Source organism: Doryrhamphus excisus, linkage group LG5, assembly GCF_037039965.1.
Source record: "Doryrhamphus excisus strain RoL-2023G ecotype Guam linkage group LG5, RoL_Dexc_Guam_v1.1, whole genome shotgun sequence".
Classification (NCBI taxonomy): domain Eukaryota; kingdom Metazoa; phylum Chordata; class Actinopteri; order Syngnathiformes; family Syngnathidae; genus Doryrhamphus; species Doryrhamphus excisus.
In genome coordinates, this window is record NC_136361.1 from 14,100,001 (window position 1) to 14,122,576 (window position 22,576).

At 41.6% G+C, this 22,576-nt stretch overlaps 5 protein-coding genes across 13 annotated transcripts in view; 4 read left to right on the top strand and 1 right to left on the bottom strand.

Moving 5' to 3' along the window:
* Positions 1 to 830, top strand: part of myom3 (myomesin 3) — a 54,417-nt gene extending 53,587 nt beyond the window's left edge. For all 4 annotated transcript variants that reach the window (XM_078790763.1, XM_078790764.1, XM_078790762.1 and 1 more), the window contains one exon: positions 185 to 830. In XM_078790763.1, the coding sequence (XP_078646889.1) occupies positions 185 to 457 (273 nt within the window). In that variant the 3' untranslated portion in view covers positions 458 to 830. The remainder of the gene's footprint in view (positions 1 to 184) is intronic.
* A 1,214-nt stretch (positions 831 to 2,044) lies between these two features.
* Positions 2,045 to 3,574, top strand: fabp10a (fatty acid binding protein 10a, liver basic). The gene is made up of 4 exons (XM_058053805.2): positions 2,045 to 2,211; positions 2,281 to 2,453; positions 3,301 to 3,390; positions 3,481 to 3,574. Exons 1-4 carry the CDS (start codon positions 2,145 to 2,147, stop codon positions 3,529 to 3,531), a joined length of 381 nt encoding a protein of 126 aa, XP_057909788.1. The 5' UTR covers positions 2,045 to 2,144; the 3' UTR covers positions 3,532 to 3,574.
* Positions 3,575 to 3,801: 227 nt separating this feature from the next.
* LOC131105562 (uncharacterized) lies at positions 3,802 to 8,978 on the top strand. 3 transcript variants are annotated; one of them, XM_058053799.2, is made up of 6 exons: positions 3,802 to 4,005; positions 5,963 to 6,067; positions 6,646 to 6,749; positions 7,250 to 7,406; positions 7,497 to 7,547; positions 7,695 to 8,978. In XM_058053799.2, exons 1-6 carry the CDS (start codon positions 3,941 to 3,943, stop codon positions 7,972 to 7,974), a joined length of 762 nt encoding a protein of 253 aa, XP_057909782.1. In that variant the 5' UTR covers positions 3,802 to 3,940; the 3' UTR covers positions 7,975 to 8,978. The 3 variants fall into 3 exon arrangements, with proteins under 3 accessions (XP_057909782.1, XP_057909783.1, XP_078646891.1); XM_058053800.2 differs by lacking the exon at positions 5,963 to 6,067 and adding an exon at positions 6,179 to 6,454 and having other exon boundaries at positions 3,838 to 4,005; positions 6,654 to 6,749; XM_078790765.1 differs by lacking the exons at positions 3,802 to 4,005; positions 5,963 to 6,067 and adding an exon at positions 6,150 to 6,454 and having other exon boundaries at positions 6,654 to 6,749.
* On the bottom strand, positions 6,087 to 12,231 carry pnrc2 (proline-rich nuclear receptor coactivator 2). Its single transcript, XM_058053804.2, has 3 exons — positions 12,031 to 12,231; positions 11,549 to 11,773; positions 6,087 to 11,023 (listed from the first exon to the last, which is right to left on the bottom strand). Exon 3 carries the CDS (start codon positions 10,998 to 11,000, stop codon positions 10,536 to 10,538), a length of 465 nt encoding a protein of 154 aa, XP_057909787.2. The 5' UTR covers positions 11,001 to 11,023; positions 11,549 to 11,773; positions 12,031 to 12,231; the 3' UTR covers positions 6,087 to 10,535.
* A 1,128-nt stretch (positions 12,232 to 13,359) lies between these two features.
* cnr2 (cannabinoid receptor 2) lies at positions 13,360 to 22,071 on the top strand. 4 transcript variants are annotated; one of them, XM_078790766.1, is made up of 6 exons: positions 13,360 to 13,549; positions 16,121 to 16,267; positions 17,859 to 17,937; positions 19,145 to 19,213; positions 19,590 to 19,682; positions 19,744 to 22,071. In XM_078790766.1, the coding sequence occupies exons 5-6, from the start codon at positions 19,610 to 19,612 to the stop codon at positions 20,784 to 20,786; spliced, it is 1,116 nt and encodes a 371-aa protein (XP_078646892.1). In that variant the 5' UTR covers positions 13,360 to 13,549; positions 16,121 to 16,267; positions 17,859 to 17,937; positions 19,145 to 19,213; positions 19,590 to 19,609; the 3' UTR covers positions 20,787 to 22,071. The 4 variants fall into 4 exon arrangements, with proteins under 4 accessions (XP_078646892.1, XP_057909777.2, XP_078646893.1 ...); XM_058053794.2 differs by lacking the exon at positions 19,145 to 19,213; XM_078790767.1 differs by lacking the exon at positions 19,145 to 19,213 and having other exon boundaries at positions 19,751 to 22,071.
* The last annotated feature ends 505 nt before the right edge of the window (positions 22,072 to 22,576 follow it).

Sequence of the window (22,576 nt, forward strand, 5' to 3'; positions counted from 1 at the left end):
TGCAATAAATAGTAAAAACAAAATAACAACTTACTTTGACAAGTGAAGTAAGATGGCAAGGGTGCTTCACTAAAAGACTAACCTTACAATCATTGTTCACCATATTGCACTGAGCAGCCAAGACATAGACCTATACACTACTTTCTTATTGAGATCTTAATGTTCACACTCCCTACCTCTGCAGTCTTTGTGCCTGACGTGCTTCATTGAGGGCGACCCGGCTCCGGAGGTCTTCTGGCTTCGCAACGACCGAGAGCTCCCCGGCGAGGGTCAGTTCTTCATCACCAAGGAGCCCCACTGCAGCACCATCACCATCAACAATGTCCACACGGACAACTCGGGCAAGTACAGCGTGATGGTGCGCAACCGGTATGGCTCAGAGACGGTGGACGTGACGGTGAGCGTGTACAAGCACGGTGAGCTGCCGCCAGCCAATGCTGTGGAGATGGGGCTGTGAGAGTAGGATTTTTATTGTCTCTTAAAAGCATTGTTGTAGTGAATAGTAGATCCAGTTTGGTGCAAGAGAAGCAAAGGTGCACATGATGGTGGTTATTGGGGCTTATCACAGCAGCAAGTCGATGCAGACCTCTGCCAAGGCCAGACTATTAACAAATGTCCGGGAGTGTTGTGTGTGTTTGCTAGTTAGCCGGCTACTTCCTGGTTCATTGAGGACACACAGGGGAAGACAGGGTAGTCCAAAGTGCGGTGCTGGGCACATTTTCAGCTTTTTACCTTCTCATTAAAAAAACTGAATTAGGGATTTTTGGGCCTGTTGTGAAAGCATTCATAGCTGCAATAAAAACGTTGTTCCGGCAGTCATGCCTGGTGCTTGTGTGTCTCACCAAACATGTTAGTAATATAACTGACACCAGTGACCAGTGTAGAATGCTACATATCATCCTCGAATGGGTCTTCTGAATGAATTACAAATGTATTGTTGGTCATTTAGCCAGTTGTATGCTTGAAAATTTAATTGATTGATTGATTCAGGCAAAAATATGTAACATTTCTTAAATATGCGTATTTTGTTACTAGTAATATGTACCCGTCCACAAAACAGCATGATTTATTCATATAGTTTTGATAAATCGTGATCAAGTGTGAAGTGGGGATTACTGCATTGACCCACATTTTATTTAAACATGCATCAGGTTACAATAGAGTGCAACATATAAACAATTCACAGTTCCACATGTCCATCCACATGTCCAAAAGGAGTAGGAAGAAGCAAAACTTATTGCAGTGTTTTTAAACCTTTTTCGAGCCACGAGTCTATTGGAGGAACGACGCAATCAGCTACATGTTGCCACACGGACGAATATTACATTGCTACTTCTTTACGCCTTTAGTCTTTACGCCACGGACACTCGGCGATGACATAATATTTGCTAAATTATTAAATTATTAATAAATGTTAAGTTTATAAAATAATATTGGATAATTGGACAATTATTACACAACCATAGCTGTGTCCCAATTGGAGGAGCACCTAATAGCCTAGCTTTGAGTCCTACAGAGCCATGCCAACCCTCATTATCAACCCTAGAGCAGGGGTTTATCTTCTGAGAGGTGCTGGAAGACTTCCAGGGAGACGCAGTAGCTTGAGAATAATAAAGAAAAATGTCTAAGCTAACTTCAGGTGTGTCCAAAGGCAAAGTGAATTGATTTTTAAAAATTTTGTCCATAGTGTCGTTCACCCCGCTAGCGAGCCTCACTTGGCCGGGGTTAAACTAGGGAAAAAGGTTGCGGACGTGTGTAAAGCTAAGATGTATTACATCATGTAGATATGTCCTGTACCTTTTATTACAGTATAGCGTGAGCTTTGTGGTCCTCATCACATGAAATCCTTTCAGTGTGTTGTCTTCTCCGACTTGACTAGATCTTCCAAGTGTCAACACTTGAACGCTTCATGGCAAAAGGTAGTGTCAGTTATACTGCAAGCTTTGTTCCTCCATTAAGGGAGTAAATGAACTCCAGGTTGTTCAAACAAAGAGATTGGATCACTGGACGAGTTACTAATTAAACACAGCGGCCAGTGAGTATAAAAAGAAGTGGAAGCCTTCAGACACCCTCCGCACGTTGTTGAGCTCCCCTCACAACCTGTCTAAGCCCATCCTTTGGTGAAGGAGAACCTCCTGGTCGACATGGACTTTAACGGCACATGGCAGGTCTACGCTCAGGAGAACTATGAGGAGTTCCTCAAGGCAATGGGTGAGAAAACAAAAAAAAACCCGATGTTTGTGTGATTTATGTGGTATGAAGGAATATTTTACTCTCCAGAGCTTCCCGACGAGGTCATCAAGATGGCTAAGGACATCAAGCCCGTGACGGAGATCACACAGAAGGGCAACGACTTTGTAGTGACCACCAAGACCCCCGGGAAGACAGTGACCAACTCCTTTACCGTTGGCAAGGAGGCTGACATCACCACCATGGACGGCAAAAAGCTCAAGGTCTCCAAACGGCACCATCTTTTCTCAAACGTCCATCAGTTTATGACAAAAATTTGGCTCATTTCTTTCCACAAATGTAATGAAAACCTCCCAGCTGAAGTACAGTATGACAATGACATAATCAGTATAATTATGAAGTCAGACTTTTTTATTATTTGGATCAATGATCATTCATTCATTTTCTACCGCTTATCCTCACAAGGGTCAATTTTTATTTAATTTATTTAAATAATTTAAATTCAATAAAAATGTCCATAAAAAGTAAATAGTGGGATAGTAATAATAATTGGTAGAATCATTAGAATAATAAGTATAGGGATACAGATGATGTATATACTTTTTCGTTTTATTGTAATGTAATTTTAACACATGTCAACTACAAATTTGTATTGTATATATAATAAATAAATATCAGTAATAATTATATTTAAAAGCATAATCATGAACATTTTGGCTGTATTTGCATAAGCAAATATGCACGCAAACTGTATTTTAAGCTAAAACAACCCCCCCCAAATCCTGTCAGGTCTACTAAATCAATGCAGTTAACTCCTGTAATGTCCACATATTAACATAAATCCTGTTTCATATGTATTATTTGTTTCACATATTATTATACATCTGTGTGTGACTTTGACTTTTATCACACTTTTATTGATTTAAACCCCAAAAGTGACCTCAAGCTGATGAGTTTACCCAGAAAAATCATCCTTCACCGAGTTTTGAAATATGTACCAAAGTTTAAGGCTGATGCAACTCATGAAACAAACATGAGTAAAAATAGTGTGAGTGCGTGAGTTTTTTTTTATGTTTACTTCATGTTTTTTTATGTCTTGTGACCTCCCAGTGCGTTGTCAACCTGGAGGGGGGCAAACTAGTCTGCAAAACTGGCAAGTTCTGCCACATCCAGGAGCTCAAAGGAGGGGAAATGATCGAGGTACCTTGAATCCATCTCGTTTTACATACAATATCTGATGTATATTATAAACATAATTATAACGTTACCCTTTTCTCTACTTTTTTCAAGACTTTGACCATGGGCTCTGCAATGCTCACCAGGAAGAGCAAGAAAATGTAAACCTGGCAGTGACATTTGAAATAAAGTCTATTTAAATATCAAAGTGTGTCCTTTTGGCTGAACACCTGTTCTTTGTTCTCACCTTTTTATTGATAACCTTTTAAGAGCCGCACGTACACCAACTTTGTCTCTCCTACGAGGTTGTGCTATTTCCAACAGCATTTTGCAACATCACATGCAAATTAGATTAGACGTCAACTAGCGACTTCTAGGACAGCCAATAGCTACTTCTCTTACTGAAGAGTTGGCAAAAGCGTATGTCCAAGGCTACATTGAGCATGCGCAGATCACATTAACCAGCCACGTAGCCTGTTAGCCTGCTAGCCAAGGCAAGGACTAACTGCAGTCGACAACAGGACGATCTAAAAACACGTTTGTCCAACAGGTCGCCAACTAATTGTCGCTAACAATGACGAGGTACCTGCGGCCGCCAAACTCCTCTCTCTTTGTGCGGAATATCTCCGACGAGTCCAGGTACGGCCTCGCTGAAGTGCTTGTTAGCATAAGCATGCTTTAGCCATAAGTGTGCTAGCGCTGCTTTAGCTAAGCCAAGTGATAAAAAGACATCAATGCTTTCAATGTTGTTGTTTTTAATTCTGGCTGACGCTCAAAATAATGTTTTTGTCAACTGAGAGGACTAACGGAACTTCAAATACATTATAACAAAGAAAGCATTGGTGTCTCTTCACGCAGTTAAGCGACGCGCCATCAGCTGCGTTTACCTTTGTTGTAAAACGCTTTGGAAAGTTCTAGAAATAAGAGTACGTCGCTGTTGCAGTATGTAAGTTAATTTATCGCAGTTGTTAATCATAAATGTGTACTTTGTAGTCATAACATGAAAGTTGGATAACTATAATTTCCCTTTCATACATAGGATATCGTAGTGCTTTTATTATGGAATGTTGATACGTTTCCTGTTTTCGGTCAGGCGAGGGTAGATTTAAAATAGACATTTGTAATGGTAAATAAGTCAATTTACGAAAATATTTTATTAATGATTATTGTAGGAATATTGTGTTTGGATGTGTTTATATACATGCTGTATATACAAATTAACTATACTGAATTACTGTATTACTGTAATATTTTCCCATTGTTATTTTATGAGAATAATGTAAATTTGAGAAAACTAACAACTGCATAGATTTAATATTTTTTAAGTACTATTTTACCTTGTGAGAACTTATAACTGCGATAATTAAGTTGCGGAATTTAACTTTGACACAAATTGTACATGAACTGTTTTGGTGTGTGGTGTTTTGGGTTATGTTCACACTGCAGGTCAATTCCGATTTCATCTCTTCAAATGCGCCTCAGGCCTGATTCATGTGTGGATATAAATCCAATATGTATGTTTACTACAGTATCAGTGGTCAGGTGCCATATACTCGACCTATACTAAGAGGCGTGCATTGCCCTGCTTACAGAGACTTTAAAAACTACTCACTGATCTAGGCAGTCATGAAATGGCTGGTGTATCGTGCAAAAATTGGATTTAAAAAATCCTTGCACAAAATCCTTGAAATTGCCACAAACGCCTTAAGGAGAGCACACTAGTAATGAGTTGATTGATTGCTGAAATATTGATAATTCGATACCTGCGCCTTTGGGCTCTAAAGTTGATTATGAAATCAAAATAGTGATATTTTTGATACGTCAGCTTTATGATCGTGTCCTTTGTTTTTTTCTTAGCTTGGTTATACTCTAAATCAAATACATCAATAAATGACTATGATGTCTTTCATTCCTTATGCTATGATTAGAAATACCGTACACTACTTTTTGAAATGTAACAAACACATTAGGTGAAGTTGCACATAGAATCACACCAGTATCACCGATACCAGCCTAAAATATTACCCAGTATCAGCTCGGAAATGAAAACAGTGGTATCTTGCATGCGCAAAGCACAACATCGCTCGCACTTTCCGGCATTTTTGAGCGTAAACATTGTGCTTTGTGCATGCGCGTCACTTTTCAGGCGCTTTGAGTTCATATTAACATGTTGCATTTGTGTATTAATGTGATGACCACATTTAAAAATCAGATTTAAACAAAAAAAATCCAAATTGTGCATCATACCCTGCAGTGTGAACTTAGCCCATGTGCAACTTAGCCTAGCATGGAAAAGTTCAGAGAGTTAGCATGCATATAAATATAAATTCTGAATGATGCAAATTAAGTAGTCAAGTACTTCCAGGCAATGTATATAACAATTAACAAAGCTTTTTGATTGGTTTTCAGTGCAATTTCATCTAAACTGACATTTTTTTCTAGCTTGCTGTGGATGTGTGGTGTTTCATTCCAGCTTCTATTGAAACATTTAACACTTGACTGGTTGTGTGAATTCAAACACACACACATAGATTGTAGGCTCCAACGTGGCCATGCTAGCCACCACAATAAATGTGCTTATTTCATGACACTTTAGGCCAGAAGATTTACGCCGTGAGTTTGGTCGTTACGGGCCTATTGTAGACGTCTACATTCCACTTGACTTCTATACGCGGCGGCCAAGAGGATTTGCTTACATTCAATATCCTTTATTCTTTCCCCCCCCCCATGTCCATATTTATATTTTTCTGATGTGTTCTTCCATCTTGAGGACGCTCACTGCTAACTACTATTTCTTCTGTTGTTGCCTCAGAATGGTAAAGATACAGTTCTGGAGTTCTGCCCGTCCCCCTCTCTCCCCAAAGAAAGAAAGAAACAGAAAATAGTCGAGAGTAGATTGAAGCCAAAGACCAGAAGTGCTAGAACGCACAGAGCAAAAGCATGAAGATGCACAGAGGAGACAGCCAAAGGGAGGAAAAGCAAAGTGTTTATTGGCCAAAGACAAGCGGCGACTTCGTCTGCCAAGGCATTAAAGAGCAAGCTCAAGGTCAAAGGTCAAGAGTGTTAAAGGTAACCAGACAAACGTTACGTATCCTCCTCTAATCTGATCACAATCGATATGTCTTGTCCACCAATCACAAATTTGTTATGTATTGTAATATTGATCCACACACCAATAGTGATGGATAGCGACAGCTAGCCTGCTGTGATTGTTTTGCTGCTGTGTGTGTCTGTTCTAATAATGCTGCAAAAACAAAAAGCCTTAACACACATCGGCACGTTCGAAGACGTCCGCGACGCCGAGGACGCACTCCACAACCTGGACCGCAAATGGGTGTGCGGGCGTCAGATCGAGATCCAGTTCGCCCAGGGAGACCGCAAGAGTAAGAGCATCACCGCTGCTTTTGAAGTACTTACTGGAATCCCTGATAGGCTCACCACGCAGTTCAGAACTCGATCTCAATTGCAGATGGGAATATTTACCATTTAAAGAGCATTGCCATGTACTTGTGTACTTGCATCACAGGAGTCATTCTGTTTCACTTTTTCCACTGTCATTTTGTGACACCAGTTCCGAAAAAAGCCTTGTGGAAAGGAGTGAAAGGGATAGTTCACATTTTTTGACATGATGTTGTATGACATCCAGCATCAGCATACTAGTTATCATTAACAAAGCTTAGACTAAACTTTACACTTGTGTGGTGCATACATATGACAACTGGTGACAACTTTGCTTGTATCAGAGTAGTCAGGATCCTAACATTTAATCCTAACATTTTTTTGGCCTTTTTTTTTTTTTTTTACTTCCTTGACTTTCAGCCTCAGAGGTTCAACTGTACCAAAGTTCTAGAATGTTGTTTAACATATTGCATTGGCTCTCAAGCTCCCAACCAGATGAAATCCAAGGAGCGACATTCCCCACGCAGTTTCTATGACGATGACCGCCGCAGACGCTCACGGAGCCGCAGCTACGACCGCCGCAGGTCCCGCAGCCCTTCCTATGAACGCCGACCTCGCCGGAGGTCCGACAGCCCGAGAGAGTACGTTGTTGACCTGCTTTAATATGCCCTTTCATGTTATGTTCATTCATTTTGTCACCCCTGGTGTTCGTCTTCCTGTTCCTGCTTCAGATCACGATCGTACAGCCGACACAGGCGCAGCAGAAGCCGTGAAAATGACAGGTAAGCACACAGCTGCTCAAGTCAATAAATGTCCTCGTTCCAGCAGGTGGTGCTGTTACCCCTCAATCCAAAACAGTTGCAACCAATCAGAAAACTCAGTCATGTTGGGACAAGCTAAAATGTTGTATGTTCTCATGTGGTCACCAGGCACAGGAGCACCACACATGACCGCCACAGGACCCAGCACGAGACGAGCTCCCGGAACCGATCGGCATCCCGTTCACCATCTCCCACACCCTCCAAGCTGAGGCACAAGGGCAAAAAGAGCCGGTCCAGGTCCCACACTCCGTCCGAAGAGATCCACCCCAGTCCCAGTGCCCACAAGCGCGCGTCTGGACGATCCCCATCACGGTCCCTGTCCAGATCTGTGTCTCGCTCGCCTTCGCGCTCTAGGTCCTGGGCGGAATGCAAGTCAGGAGGTCGGTAAGCTGCTCCAACCTCCCAGATATTTGAAGTTAGGATTAAATTTCTCGTTTGAACAAGTTCTAGTCTCAGTTTACACTTCTTAATCACATTAGGCTGACACCTGTTTTGTATGATTCATGCAGTTTGGTTGAAAAACTTTTTTCATGTTATCGCTACCACTGTGCCCTTAACAGTGTTAAGAGGGGATGTAGACATTAATCCTTCAACAGTCAACCGTTGCTGATGTAGCTTTTTCTGTGTTGTATAATCAAGTACATGTACTCAGCTATTCAATAAAGAATTGACCTCTGCAAACTCACTTAACGGAGATTGTCTGGCAACCAGTCTGGGGGTATAGCCCACCTCTCTAAGCAGTGAAGGAAATATACTCAACTGTTCTATGCAGACAATTAAAAATACATTCAGTCAAGTTTATGAATCAAGACAGTCAAACATGTTTAGGGGGAAGGGGAAGGGATTTTATTTTTTTCTTTTGTGTAAAATTTAGTTTCTCAAATTCAGAGTGCATCACATTTATATAGTTTTTAAATCAATTGTTACAAATTTTAAGAGGGCATTTTTTTCACATAAGATGACATTGTCAGTGGGGACAAATTGAAAGCCAATTCTATTATAGTAAATTTAGCATGAACGAGACTTGGCAATGCACCACTATGCACTGAACAATTATGGCAGACACGTAGAGAAAAATCTGCTGGCGGAAGAACAGCAGATTAGGGCAATTAAAAAAAAAATTCGGCCAAATGTACTTTCTGAAAGGGGTTTTCAACTTAGGCACAACAACTCAAAAGCTTACAAGTCCATTCAGAAATCAAAGTGGTGCATTAGCAAGTTACCCATATTCAAATTGCCGCATTTAATTCATGCAAGTTCATGTTCTTTGCACATCGCAACATCTCCCTGCACTGCATACCATACAAAATAATATAAAATGTGCAAGATCTCCCGAAAGATTTCAGTGCAGGGGTACTGGCAAATGCTATTAGGCAGTTTTTTTCCTTTTTTTTAACAAAAATATTCTTCAGCATTGAAGTCAAGACATGTCCTTAGCACATCTCATACATTCAGTGTTATTACTAAAAATACTTTTGTTGGGCAAGCCTCAAAGTGGGCCTGCAAATGTACAATATGCTACAAGAACTCTATACATGTTATTTACATGGCTCCTAAAAGACATGATCCAACAAACGGTGCTTTGTCGTCTTTAGTCTGGCTATAAAACAGCTCCAATTCTGCACAGGGAAAGCAAATAAACTGGCTCATCTGCGGAGATATGACTTGAACATAAAAAAAATGAAGATAGTCTATTACGCATCTGTTGATTCAACAGTATGGTGGCCTGTAACTTATGAACACAAGTGCCTGCAGTGCAAAATAGGCTAAAAACAGGCAGTGAGTGGCACATCTCCTGACTTCATGATGGCATCTTTTTTTGTAAACACAGGAGAAACCTGACACTTGCCTTATCACACACACACAGCTTCCTCAATTGTCTTTAAAAAAACTTGTGCAGCCAACAGGACCACAGTGTATGTAAATCTAAACTGTGATCCTCTTCCGCATTTTAAAGCTGCTCAAGTTTTGATTCAAGACTGAGGTGCTACAAGAAGCTGTGACAACCCAGTCAAAAACATTTGCTTTGGTAACACACGCATCCAGCAAACAACACTAGAGGACCATTACAAGTGTGGGCCTCAGACCAGCTCGGCTCCTATAGATATGGGACGGCGTGGCTCGGGGTAAGGCGGGCATTCAGTCACCAAAAGGTAATTTGAATTCCGCTTCCCTCATCCCAGTCACTGTTGTGTCCTTGGGCAAGACACTTTACCCACATAAATGCTCAATGACCAAGATGCTGACCTAAAACCCACATCTGGTCCCCGGGTGTCACATGATGGCTGCCCACTGCTCAAGAGGATGGGTTGATGCAAAGACTAATTTTGCTGTACATTGTATGTGAAATATCTTTCTATAGTGCATGTGCGCACAGCGCAATAAAAAAAACATGAGCAGACAGGCTCAGGTACCTGTGCCATGTCGGTTGAGGTTTAAACTTTGACCTTATCCCATATTTCACCTATTCTATTAAAAGAATCTGTTCATGATTTCCCTGCTGAATTGCAGTTTGAGCATCTAAATTTTCCTAATAAGAACATTAGGCTCTTATTTTGGAATATGGTGCAAATATGACTGTTAATACCTGCATTCTTACATGTGACCATGGAGACTTAAGTGTGTGTCCACAGAAGTGGACTATAAAAAGTGATGGTGGGTAACTGCACTTAAAAGAGAAAAAAATAAGTGCACCTAATCTGTTTTGATAGCCAAAATAAAAAGAACAAAAACGCATCTTAACGCAAAGAAGGGGTATCCGGGTCACCGCCATAAAGTCGACTCATCCGACGGCATCACCAACCAGCAAGGCAGCAGAACTGTAATATCACATGATTTAGATTAAAAAATGAGCCTCACGTTATCTCCTCACCCAAGGGTCCATTCTAAAGAGTATTACAGCACAGAGGTGTTCCTGGTGGGTGGATGCCCTCAAACAAAGCCGCACCATCAAGCCTGTACCTTTAAGAGGCTCTTGAGCTGGAAGGCCATCATCTCCCTGTTGTCACACCCCCTAATGGGGAAGGACACCCAATGACTAGGGGGCTTAGGCAACACACTGGGCGAGGGCGGCTCGCTAAACTTGGGCCCGGCATAGCTGGGACTGCCCTGGGCGCTCAGGAGCGTGTTGAGGTGGGAAACTGCCCCCTCCCAGTTCTGGTCGTAGGCGGCAACGGCAAATCGGACGGCCGTGTTCTTGTCGGCCTCTGGAGACCTGTGGTAGACGGCACCCTTATCGTTCCTGCGGTGGCTGTGCTGGTGGAGGACGCCGGCGCCCCCTGTTGTGGTTTCGGCTACTGCTGCACCATTCTGGTCGCGATTTCTGGGCTTAGCCCGACCCAGCTGATTCTTCTTCTTGGGTCGCTCATGATGGGGGCCTGGAATGTCGAGTCTCTCTCCGCCTCCACCTCCCATGATGCTACCAAATTGAGTGTCACCTACAAAAACATAATAGGTGTGTATACACCCGAACACTTATTTACTCAATATAACTTGTGCATGTACGGACATCGGCAACTACAGTAAGTGGTCTGGCATGTCTTTAGGTGGTGGTTGCACTGCTTCTTAAAACGGCTCATTTTGGTGCATTGTTTGAGCTCTTTGCTCAAATTATTATTATTAATGTAGTAAATTCTGTTGCTCTGAGTTATCAACTTGACCTTTAAAGGGCAACTATTCAGGTAAACAATAACACCATCCACTATACAACAGAGTGAAAATTCAATTTGTGAGAATGTGAGTAATGTAAAACAGTATGAAAAAAGTATATATTAATGTTTACCATCTTTAAGCAAATACATTTTGTCGATGTTTTGGTGGGCACTCTTGTTTAAAAAGAGGGTCGGCCGATGTAACGCATGCGCAGACCGCAGCACCCGAGCTACGTGCAGAAGGAAGCGGCTAGTGCCGCCCATCCCCCATTCAACTCTCAATCCCCGACGACAAAAACAACCTCGACTCACCTCTTTGTTGCCACAACCGGGAAAAGAGCCCCTTTCTTCGTCGTCGTCTTCAGTCTCTCGCCTCCAATGGGCCTCAGGTTTTTCGGTGGTCTTCTCCTACGTGGTCCTGGCAGCTTTTGTCCCGTCGAGGTGCTTGTTGTTGGGTGCCAATGGGCGTCGTTTGGTCGTGGAGCCGAGCTGAACATGAATTCACCTCGGCGCACGATACTCCGCGAAGCCGAGGACCTAAAATGACATTCAGCTTGTAAATAATAACATATAAATACATAATAAGCTACAATGGAGCGACTTCCGTGATGCGCAAGATGACGCAGTTTCGCTCCCATTGTCCGGAAAGTTGTTTTGACTGTCGCGAGTACATATTTACATAATTGCGTGTCATTATTTAGCAACAACGATACCAGCTCTGTAAATTTATATTCTGGCTCAATATTATTTAGCTGTTTAGGAAAACAAAAAAGGCGAATTTAAGTCTTTCTTACCGACTTCTTCAGGCTTGGTTAATTAAGCCTTTCGTCTGGGTCACGATAGAAATGGTTAAGAATCCCTCGGTTGATGTTAAAAGGGAAGCGCAGTGCTGTATATTCCCACACATACACCTGAAAAGCATTTGTGGGTAAAAAAGATAACGAGATGAGCCACTCCTCTCTCCAACAACTGCGTCTGAATTGCAACAAAATGTCCTCCTCGGTAGACCTATGTAGCCCTCGGCAGCCCTACCTCCCGCCAATCACATCGCAAGCTGGAACAGCTCCGACCAATCGGCGACAAGCATGCCAGACGCGTTCAAGTCTGTTGCCAGACTGGTGACGTCAGTGGCCGACTTGCCTTCCTTTGTGGCGAAATGCTTCGTTCCTCATTGAAAAAAACACAGAAACATACAACACAAACACATGTCGATTCTCCAATTACTTTCCGCTTTTTCATGACGTTTATTACCAATTTAAACGCAATTGCACGCAATGCTTACTGAAGCTACGTGTCCACAATAAGAGATGGATTAGAAGTTATGTAATGTCAATCCTTTGCAGAATATAAACACGCAATTCCCCGCTTTACTGACGACATAACATTCAATTTGATGTTTGTCATTACAATTCTTTGTCCAAACATTTGCAACAGGCTGCAATAAAACCCTTTGCCCATCCCCCTCTTCCGTCATGATAAACAAAACAATGACTGGCTTTACATCAGGATTTTAGGTCCTAATACCATTTTTATATTCCCATTCCGATTATCTGCACCCTGCCACATGTTATAGTTGTTAAAAAACTCACATTCCAAGACGTGCAACGTCAAACTGTCGGAACAAATGGGAACTCCATTGTGGGTGCAGGGGTGTTGTTTTATGCTTGGGACCTATTGCTTCTGAACATGTTCAATTGGACTTCAACATCCTGTGGAGCAAAACAGTGTTAGGTTTAGCACGAACAGAAGTAATAAAAAAAAAAGCAGTGCCTGACCTGACTGATAAAGTCAATACAGCAACAGTCGAACCAACCCTGTAAAAAGTTACAATTGCTACTCCATTGTTGGCAGAAAAGTCAGAATTGTCCACTCAAAATCATCCACTTTCAGAACAATACTAGTGTTTTTTAGTCTGAAACAGCCAACAGCAATTAGGTATATGGCTGTACCGATAGTGTGTTGTGAGAGCTATCACTATAGTGATACTTTTCCCACTCTTCCCGAGATAAGTTTGTACTAGTTCAACCATTTAATGCTACCAAATAAAGTCACCAAACTGTTAGAAAAAAGCTCAGAGTATGATAAAAATAAAAAAACACACACACCCATTAGGATTAATGATTGTTCCAAAACTGATAGTATGACCTTGGTGTGTGTGTTTGCAGTGAAGAGTCCAAAACTACTGGATCAATGACCCATAAGCGAGTCCACTGTCGTATTCTCTTTAAGAGGACTTGAAGAAGTTGCAACAACAACAGCACACCAGCTGGAGGCCATGGAAGGACACTCCCTCGGAGTAACACTGGAAAGGAGGTGGGTAGTGTCGATGACAAGTCAACTATGTAAGGAAAGTATGTCAGAGCTTGTGGAGGTCACGCAGACCGCAGTTGGAGGCCACGTCGCCATATTTGATGGTGTAAACATGACACTGATAGTGGGCCTGAACTGTAGCAGGCTAGTGGGAGGACAAAAATGAAAACAAGACACGCTAAACTGAACAGTTTCACTCAACGTTCAACATTTCCTGTTGTTGAGCACAAGTGAGCAGTAGGACTTCATTACAATAAAGTAATGCGGAACACACCCACGCTAAGTAAAGGGCGCGGGGGGAGGGCGGTTTCATACATGTTGAGACACAGTGCTTCCTCAATGAATTTTGTGATTTCTTTTTTGAGTATAACTGGCCACATGGTGGCCGAGAGGTTAGCATGTTGGCCACACAGTCAGGTGACCGGGAAGACCTGGGTTTGATTCTATCTATTATGCTTTTTCCACTTTTCTGACCTATAAATCTCTAAATATATAGCACAAACAGAGTTTCCAAAGTGATGCACAGACTAGTAAAATAAAAGTAATAATCCAAAACTAAAAGATAATTTAAGAAATAAAATAGTAAAATACATATTACAATATTAAAAACAAGAAGCAAAGCAATAAAAGTATAAAACAATAAAACCAATTAAAACTAGAGATCCAATTTTGGAACATTATATTTGAAACCCATAAAATATCACATTTTTCGCCAGACCTGATGTGCTCACCAAATTTGGTAAGTTTTTGGGCACGTTAAGGCCCTCAAGATCGCGATCATTTTGGGAGAAGAATAATAATAATAATAAGAAACGTTACGATTACAATAGGGCTTTCGCACTGGTCAGTGCTCAAGCCCTAATAAAAAGAAAGAACTAAAAGACACAGGACCATACGACTCACTCCCGAGTTAAAAGCCAGAGAATAAAAGTGAGTTTTAAGACGAGACTTAAAGCTTTCGATGTTGGGGGCCTTTTTTACTTGGGAGGGGAGAGAGTTCCATAGCTTTGGGCCAACCACAGTAAAGGCTCGGTCTCCCCTGGTCTTAAGTCTCGTCTTGGGCACCACAAGTTGGAACTGGCCCTCGGACCTCAGTGACCGCGCTTGGAGAGTAAATTTGTATGAGGTCCGAGATGTATTTTGGGGGCCAGCCCATTCAACGCCTTAAAAACAAACAATAAAATCTTTAAATCAGTCCTAAAGCGAACAAGCAACCAATGCAGGGAGGCCAGCATTCTAAATGTAGTTAGAATGTTGTATTATCATGTTAAACGATGCCAAAATTTCAGATAATGCGCATTTGGAAGTGAGCCATGAAAGAAGTTTGGGATGGCTCTGAATCAGAATCAGAATCAGATAAGGGTTTATTGCCAAGTATGATCAAACACATACTAGGAATTAGTTTGGGTGAAGTAGGTGCAGACACATCTATTGAATGAAAAATACAAAATATACAGAATATATAGTATAAATATATGTACACAGTCTGTTTTTTGTTTGTTATTCCGGAAGTGCAGTTTGATTGTTTTCCTAAGAGGCGTTAATGTAACGCATATAGTGAAAGTAATACATATAGTGAATGCTATATTTCAGACAGTTTTTTGTAACACCGTCTCTCTGTGACATCACAGTGAGTCGGACTTCCTTATATGGGCGTGCCAGGGTAGAAGCTGTACAAGCTGTTAGCTGGAGGAGCTGCGTGGCACCAATCACAGTAAAGTGGGTGTGCCGCAGGAGAGCCGTGGGTGGAATAAATTAAAACAGACCCTTTTGGAAATCCATGGAAATACAGCTGGAATAGGTGCAGATTCTTGAAAACCTAGAAAGTTTTCTGTGCGGGTTATCGTTTGTAGCTTCTCTATAGGAGCCCACAACTCAAATGACACATTTATTGGTGACACCGCCAACTACTGGCTTAGCATGTATATGACAATGTTTTTGGAGGGAGGTCAGTGTTCATGAAAAAAACTTTTTTGCTTTAACTCCATTGTTGTCACATGATTGTAACCCACATAATGTTAGCTGGCCCCTCTGGCCTCGTTCCATTGGGGGTTGGCTCTGCTGTGCTGCACTGCATAGTGTGAACTGGTCAAACTCAAATCTTATTGAAAGCCGGCCTGCTTGCACTTAATCACATTTTCTGTCTCATGTTTTTATCCCTTAAAGCCACTTATATATCACTAAAAACATCTGGTGTGACTTTGTTTACATTCAGTCATTTGATACATATGCAAATAGTGGTGTGAAAAAGGGTTTGCTCCCTACCTGATTTCTTATTTTGATTGCATGTTTTTGTCATTTTCCACAAATTGCAAAACCATGGAACAGTAGTGAACCTTCACAGGGAATGGTCGACTAATCAAAATTACCCCAAGAGCACAGCGACCATTCATTCAAAAAGTCACAAAAGACCCCACAACCACATCCAAACAACTGCAGGCCCCACTTCCCTCAGTTAAGGTCAGCCATTACATCTGGCGTAAAAGTAAGACCACTTTCAGAAAAAGAACATTATAACAACAGTAAAATATGGTGGTGGTAGTGTAATGGTCTGGGACTGTCTTGCTGTTTCAGGACCTGGAAGAAATGCTGCGATAAATGGAATGAAGATTTCTACTGTCAACCAAAGTATCCTGAAAGAGAATGTCCGCCCATCTGTTTGTGACCTCAATCAGAAACCAACTTGGGTTCTGCAGCAGGACAATGATCCAAAACACACCAGTAAGTCCACCTGTGAATGGCTGATGAAAAACATTTTTGTTCAGTTGTGTTGTTATTGACTAACATTTAAATTTGTTTGATGATCTGAAACATTTTAAGTGTGACAAACGTGCAAAAAAGTAAGAAATCGGGAAGGGGCCAAACATTTTTCACACCACTGTACACTATATGTACAATGTGTGTGTGTGAGATCCTTGAGGAGAAGTCATGGAAATATGTGGCTGCACTAATAAGACATAATCCATATCGACATCATTAGCACGTGTACTTTGTTATATTTGTGCTATTGTTATATGTCGTTCTATGTTCCATTCCTGGTACATTAAACTGTTCAAATTGAGCTACTATTTACTTGTTTGGAAGCATTAAGGATAACAAACCAAAATCGACAAAACTTTTCACTGTAAACACAAAACAATGTTTAACAATGCCCATGCCAAAATTCCACCCATATAGTCCCGTCGCAAGGCATGCTTGGTAGCTTGTTGTCCCATCACTCCCAACATTTAATTTTTGCTTGATTGCAAAATATATTTAATAGGTCATCAGTGAAGGAGGGACATTAGCATACTGCAGATAGCCAGTGGTTTATTGTTCATAGTTCCTATTGTTGTTGCAGCTAGACTACCCAGCATACCTTGCAGGCACTTGCAAATAACAGTTTACGTGATGTTATGTTTATATTATATTCAGTAGTAGTAGTTGATTTATGTGATGCATTAACCTGCTGTGGATGTGTTATGTTTTCATTTCGTTGCACCGTGAGTAAGTATTTTGTTCTGTTTGATGACCACCTATATATAGACAGCCGCTCATCCATATTTTTTAAGTTTTTGTATTATTTTACAATTATTATAATATCCTTAGGGGCGGCACGGCGGCCTAGTGGTTAGCACGCAGATCTCACAGCTAGGAGACCAGGGTTCAATTCCACCCTCGGCCATCTCTGTGTGGAGTTTGCATGTTCTCCCCGTGCATGCGTGGGTTTTCTCCGGGTACTCCGGTTTCCTCCCACATTCCAAAAACATGCGAGGTTAATTGGCGACTCCAAATTGTCCATAGATGTGAGTGTGAATGGTTGTTTGTCTATATGTGCCCTGTGATTGGCTGGCGACCAGTCCAGGGTGTAACCCACCTCTCGCCCAAAGACGGCTAGGATAGGCTCCAGCACCCCCTGCAACCCTCGTGAGGAAAAGCGGTAGAAAATGAATGAATGAATGAATGAATGAATAATATCCTTATTGTAGTTTGCTATAATATTTGCTTTAAACCCAAATCTGCATGAGAGCAAAGAATCCAATATTACATCATTCCTTTTTCTTGGTGTTGTCTTTTTAATTTAAAGGCATTATTAGTAAGTGTAACTAATGTTATGTCCAGTATATAAACAGATCAAAGTAGGTGCAATACATGACCCCACATGTATGGGTTTACATCTGGTTATGTTTTTACAATGACAATGCTTCATTTCCACCTGCAAGCCAGCCAGTGGGGATCGAGCACCCATCCCATGTTATTTCACCCTCTCATCTTCATCATCATTCACTCCCTCCCTCCCTGCCTCCCTCCCTCCCTTCTTATCTCTCTCCAGTCGCCACAGTTGTCATCCTTCTTATTTGCTCATCATCACTGCTTGTGGACCACAGCTTCAGTCAAAGAAACAACGACAGGTAAGCCCCTTATGATATACTGTCGTGAGAGGAAAAGATAGCCTTCGTCTTCATAATTTTTGTACACCCCCCCCCCCCCCCCCCCCACTATCATCTGCGTTTTGCCCTAATAGTTGTTGAAATGTCGAAATGGCGTGACTGTGACTCAACGGGTTGTTGCAACATAATATTTGAGCAGTGAAAAGAAAAAATGTGCTGCATTTTTAAAAAGGAAATTAATAATAAATAAAAAAAACACTTCCTATACGTAATGGCACTTCTTTATTGAAGGTGTGATTTTTTTTGCATAGCTCAGCAATTATCAGCCAAAAACTCTTCATATCTTCAGTGGAGGGATATTATTGGAGGCCATAGATATTCTTTTTTATATAATAATGGCTATAAACACAAATATATATACACACATATATACTGTAAATATACATATAAATGTGTGAACTTACTGTACATCCATTGTACTTTGATTTATTGTACTTTTATTGTACTATTTATTGTAGGTATTTTACAATTATTTATATTTTCATTTTACATTTTAGATTTTTTTATGTTTTAATTTATAATTGTAGCGTCATTAGGGGTTCCTGCAATATATACGTATATAGTAGGCTCATATTTATAATTGCTTCTAAAATATGATTCCCTACCCACTCCCATTAATCACCATCATTTACTCTAGTCAAATCCTCTTACGTCAAACTTTTAATCTATTGATTGCATATTGTTGGCTCTGACCTTCACCCCATCGATAGGTTGTACAGTTGAATTACAGTACCTCCTACGTCCACACGGTGGCAGCGTTTTTCATTGTTTTAACTAGGAAGCGCTTCTAGCTAGCCCCTGCAAAACAAAGAACAATAGAGTCAAAAGACGAGTAGGGAATTGAGTGTCGTGATATAATGAATCTAAATCATATAAATTATATTTTAAAGACATTAAGAAATGTTCAAAATCGAGGCAGGTCATGGCTTTGTGTGTTTATAGCCTCACTCTGCCAGGCTCTATCTCCTCAATCTGAGCTGTAATGATCATCATCTGTATGCTCTGAGCTCCAAATGACTTTCCATCTTGCATTTAAAAATGTCAAAGCTTCCTGTTAAAGGTGTATGTTCAATATTGACACAGGGAGAAAAAGAGACGGCACATGTAATCAGATTTACCTCCTTATTGTTCTTGCTGCTTTTTTCCCTCCCTCACCCTCCCTTCGCAGGAAGTGGCCGCTCTTAATTTGCCTCTGAGTGGAAATCTCAAGGTGAAAGCCGGTCATTGCGTCGATGAGGTTTGTTAGAAAATAGTCAATTCAATGGTCAGGCTTTTCCCACTATAGAACCTTTATTAACAGTACACATTTGAATATTTTTAACTATTATGCAAGTGTAAAAGTAAGTTAAGCACAGTTATTAAAAGAATGGGAAATTGGTGATCTTATGCGCAGCCATGTTGGAACATTCCAGAGGTTTTGTGCCAGCCTTGAAGTCGTCATCTACTGTACACGAGTTGAAACAATAATTCCAAAGCTGTTTTGTTTCACTATGTTAAAGATTTATCTGGGCTAACTTTTCCAGATGGCAGTTGGCCTTGTTGTGATCCAGCTAACAGGCCTCAGAAATAACATGACATCCTTGCCTAACATATTTCTTTGTTGTATCCCAAAGAGATCCAAATACACATTCGTATGTTTGCTAAAATGGAGGAATGGGAGATTCCAACGTCCCCAGGATTGGAAGAGAACATGTCCGCTCCAGTGGGTAAGGGGTCATCTGTAAAGATGACTTGAATGAGGGTCTTGTGATGAAAGATGTTCTTCAGTCAACAGGTCATGCGAGAACTTGGAATGCTACATGGTCCTACTGGATGCGGAGAAGACGGCCATTGGCTCCATCTGCTTCCTGGCGGGTCCCGTAACACTGCTAGAGAACGCTCTCATCCTGGGCGTGATCGTCGCCACGGCTTCGTTGCGCCACCGACCCTCCTACCTCTTCATTGGCAACCTGGCTCTGGCCGACGTCTTCGCCAGCTGTTTCTTCACCACCAGCTTCTTGGACTTCCACCTCTTCCGCCGAAGTGACGGCCCCACCGCCTACCTCTTCAAGTTGGGCGGCGTGACCATGGCCTTCACTAACTCGGTAGGCAGCCTGCTGCTGACCGCCGTGGACCGCTACCTGTGCATCCACCGGCCCTCCGGCTACAAGGTGCTGCTGACCCGCCGTCGAGCCCTCCTGGGGCTGCTCGCTCTCTGGAGTGCCACTATCTTCATCTCCTCCTTACCTCTGATGGGCTGGAGGTGTCCCACCGGGCTTGCGTCGCCCTGCTCCCGCCTCTTTCCCTACATCAGCCAGGGCTACCTAGTCTGCTGGACCAGCTTCACCCTGGTCCTCCTGGCTCTCATCCTGGGAGCTTACGCTCTCATCCTGTGGAAGGCCCACCGCCATGAATCCTCCATGACTGTTCTCCATGCAGGCCACGCTCGTATGAGGATGGACATCCGCCTGGCTCGTACCTTCGGCCTGATCCTGCTCACGCTGGTGGGCTGCTGGCTTCCTGCGCTCTCCTTCATGCTGGCCGACGTCGCCGTGGTCCTGACTCACACCCAGCAAAGGGCCTTCGCCTTCTGCAGCACCCTCTGCCTTCTAAATTCCGCTGTCAACCCCCTGCTGTACGCCCTGCGCTGCCGAGAGTTAAGACTCGCTCTAGTGAATCTGCTGGAGGTCCTCTGTGAGGCTGCCAAGTGTAAAAAGTCCACCCCAAGAGTTCCACCCAGGGAGGACAACATCTGTACTAGCCACTCTGATATGGACGTGCCCGGAACCTCACACTTTTGTACCGTTTTGGAAATGTCGGACAAACAGTAGCTGGCAACTGAGCAGCGAAACCAATGTTTTCAAGCACATGCGGAGGTAGTTGGAGCTGTGGGGTTAAAAAAAACCTACATCAGGAGGTTGCCCACAGCCACAGCCGTTATTGGCGCAAAATAGAGACCTTGCTTTGGTAGACCACGCACTCGATGACTTTTGGAGATACTGCGGTTTAGTGAATAGAAGCAGAGCATTTATCTAATGATGGCGTGAGCAAACTTGAACAAGCATACACAAGTGGAACCTCTAAAGTCTTACAGTTCTGAGTTCAACCAAAAAAAACACCACTTAAGGCTTTTTTTTAGGCAATGTCACCGAAAGATAACAATGATGGCAAAGCAAATACAAAATGTGATCCTAACCACAGAACTAATGTAGCAATGCTGTAGCATCTGTAATGCTAGTACAATATGGCTAGCTTAATACTTTTTACATTTGTAAGACAGCTAACACTTTATAAACGTTACTTAGAAAATTGTTAATAAAGTTTAAAAAGTTTTTATTATAGCGAAGCTTTGACCCTGGAACAGAATAATTGGGTGTCCATTATTTGCTATGGGAAAAACAGATATAATGTATAGTTTCCATCGTGTTCAACCACATAGAGGTTCCACTGTAGCAGTAAAGGCTATTAAATTAAACCAATATTAAACCAATATCAGTAGCAAAAAATATATACAAAAATAAATAAAAAGTAATAAACTAGCGGGGATCAAACAGATCAGAAATTAAAATATTTGGGTATTTTGAAGTAAAATAGTGTAGTACACAAGTGGGTAAGTACACTGTGATTAAATATAATATGTACTATTTACATTGTAGGATTTATTTATTTATTTATTTTAAGGTAATTTAGTATGCACTAGAAATAGACCATGACCCTTGACCTCCCGTATCCACACTTCATCATTCTCCAGCTAAGAAATATTGTCCCGTGCCGATCAACAGCGACCTTTCACCTCAGGAGAAAGGTGGAATTACTGTGAGGTATGCTTGTATACGTTTGCAGGCGGGGGTGATGGGGGGGACCTGTCCTATCTGCACATGAATGCCGGGACTCCACAAAGACCCCCGTGTCAAGAGGGATTTGGCACAAACAGTTCCCTGCATGAATCTGAGTGGTGTGTGAAGGTAAATGGGGCCCATGCCTGGAAGAAAACACTACTAGAACATTCTTTGTTGTGAGAGACTACACACTGGAAGCACCTATTGACTTCATACAGATGACAAAACCGTAACACTAGTATTCGAGTAAGTCGATTAAACCCTTAATCCTTAAAAATGTGCTTGACAACCCTCATTTTTACCTTTTTTTCCTTGTTTTCATGTCTAGGTTTCTCACATGTAAACAGCCAAAACAATGTGTTGTGCAAGGTACCTTGGTTTAAATGATCAAGCAAATTCAATAATACAACAGTGTGTCCAGTCCTAACATTAGGTACACCGAATAGAAACCATTAGTCCATACAAACGTGTACTTTTCTTATCAATGACTCAATCGCGTGCCTTGAAAAGTTTCTCATAATAATGATATCGGTATTCAGACTCCATTTTTTTTTGGCATTTTTGGGACTGCTTTGTATAAATCACATAGCATCATAGTATATGTGCCAATAGTGTGTGTATTGTCCTTTACGACCATTTTTGCTCTTTTTTCCATAATTAATTCATTATAACTGCTAGCTTCTATCAGCTACCCAAAAACAGTAAACATCATGATTACTCTTATTCTAAATTTCGAGGCCATTTCTAGCGCTTTTACAAATTATTATGTTTAAATCATTACT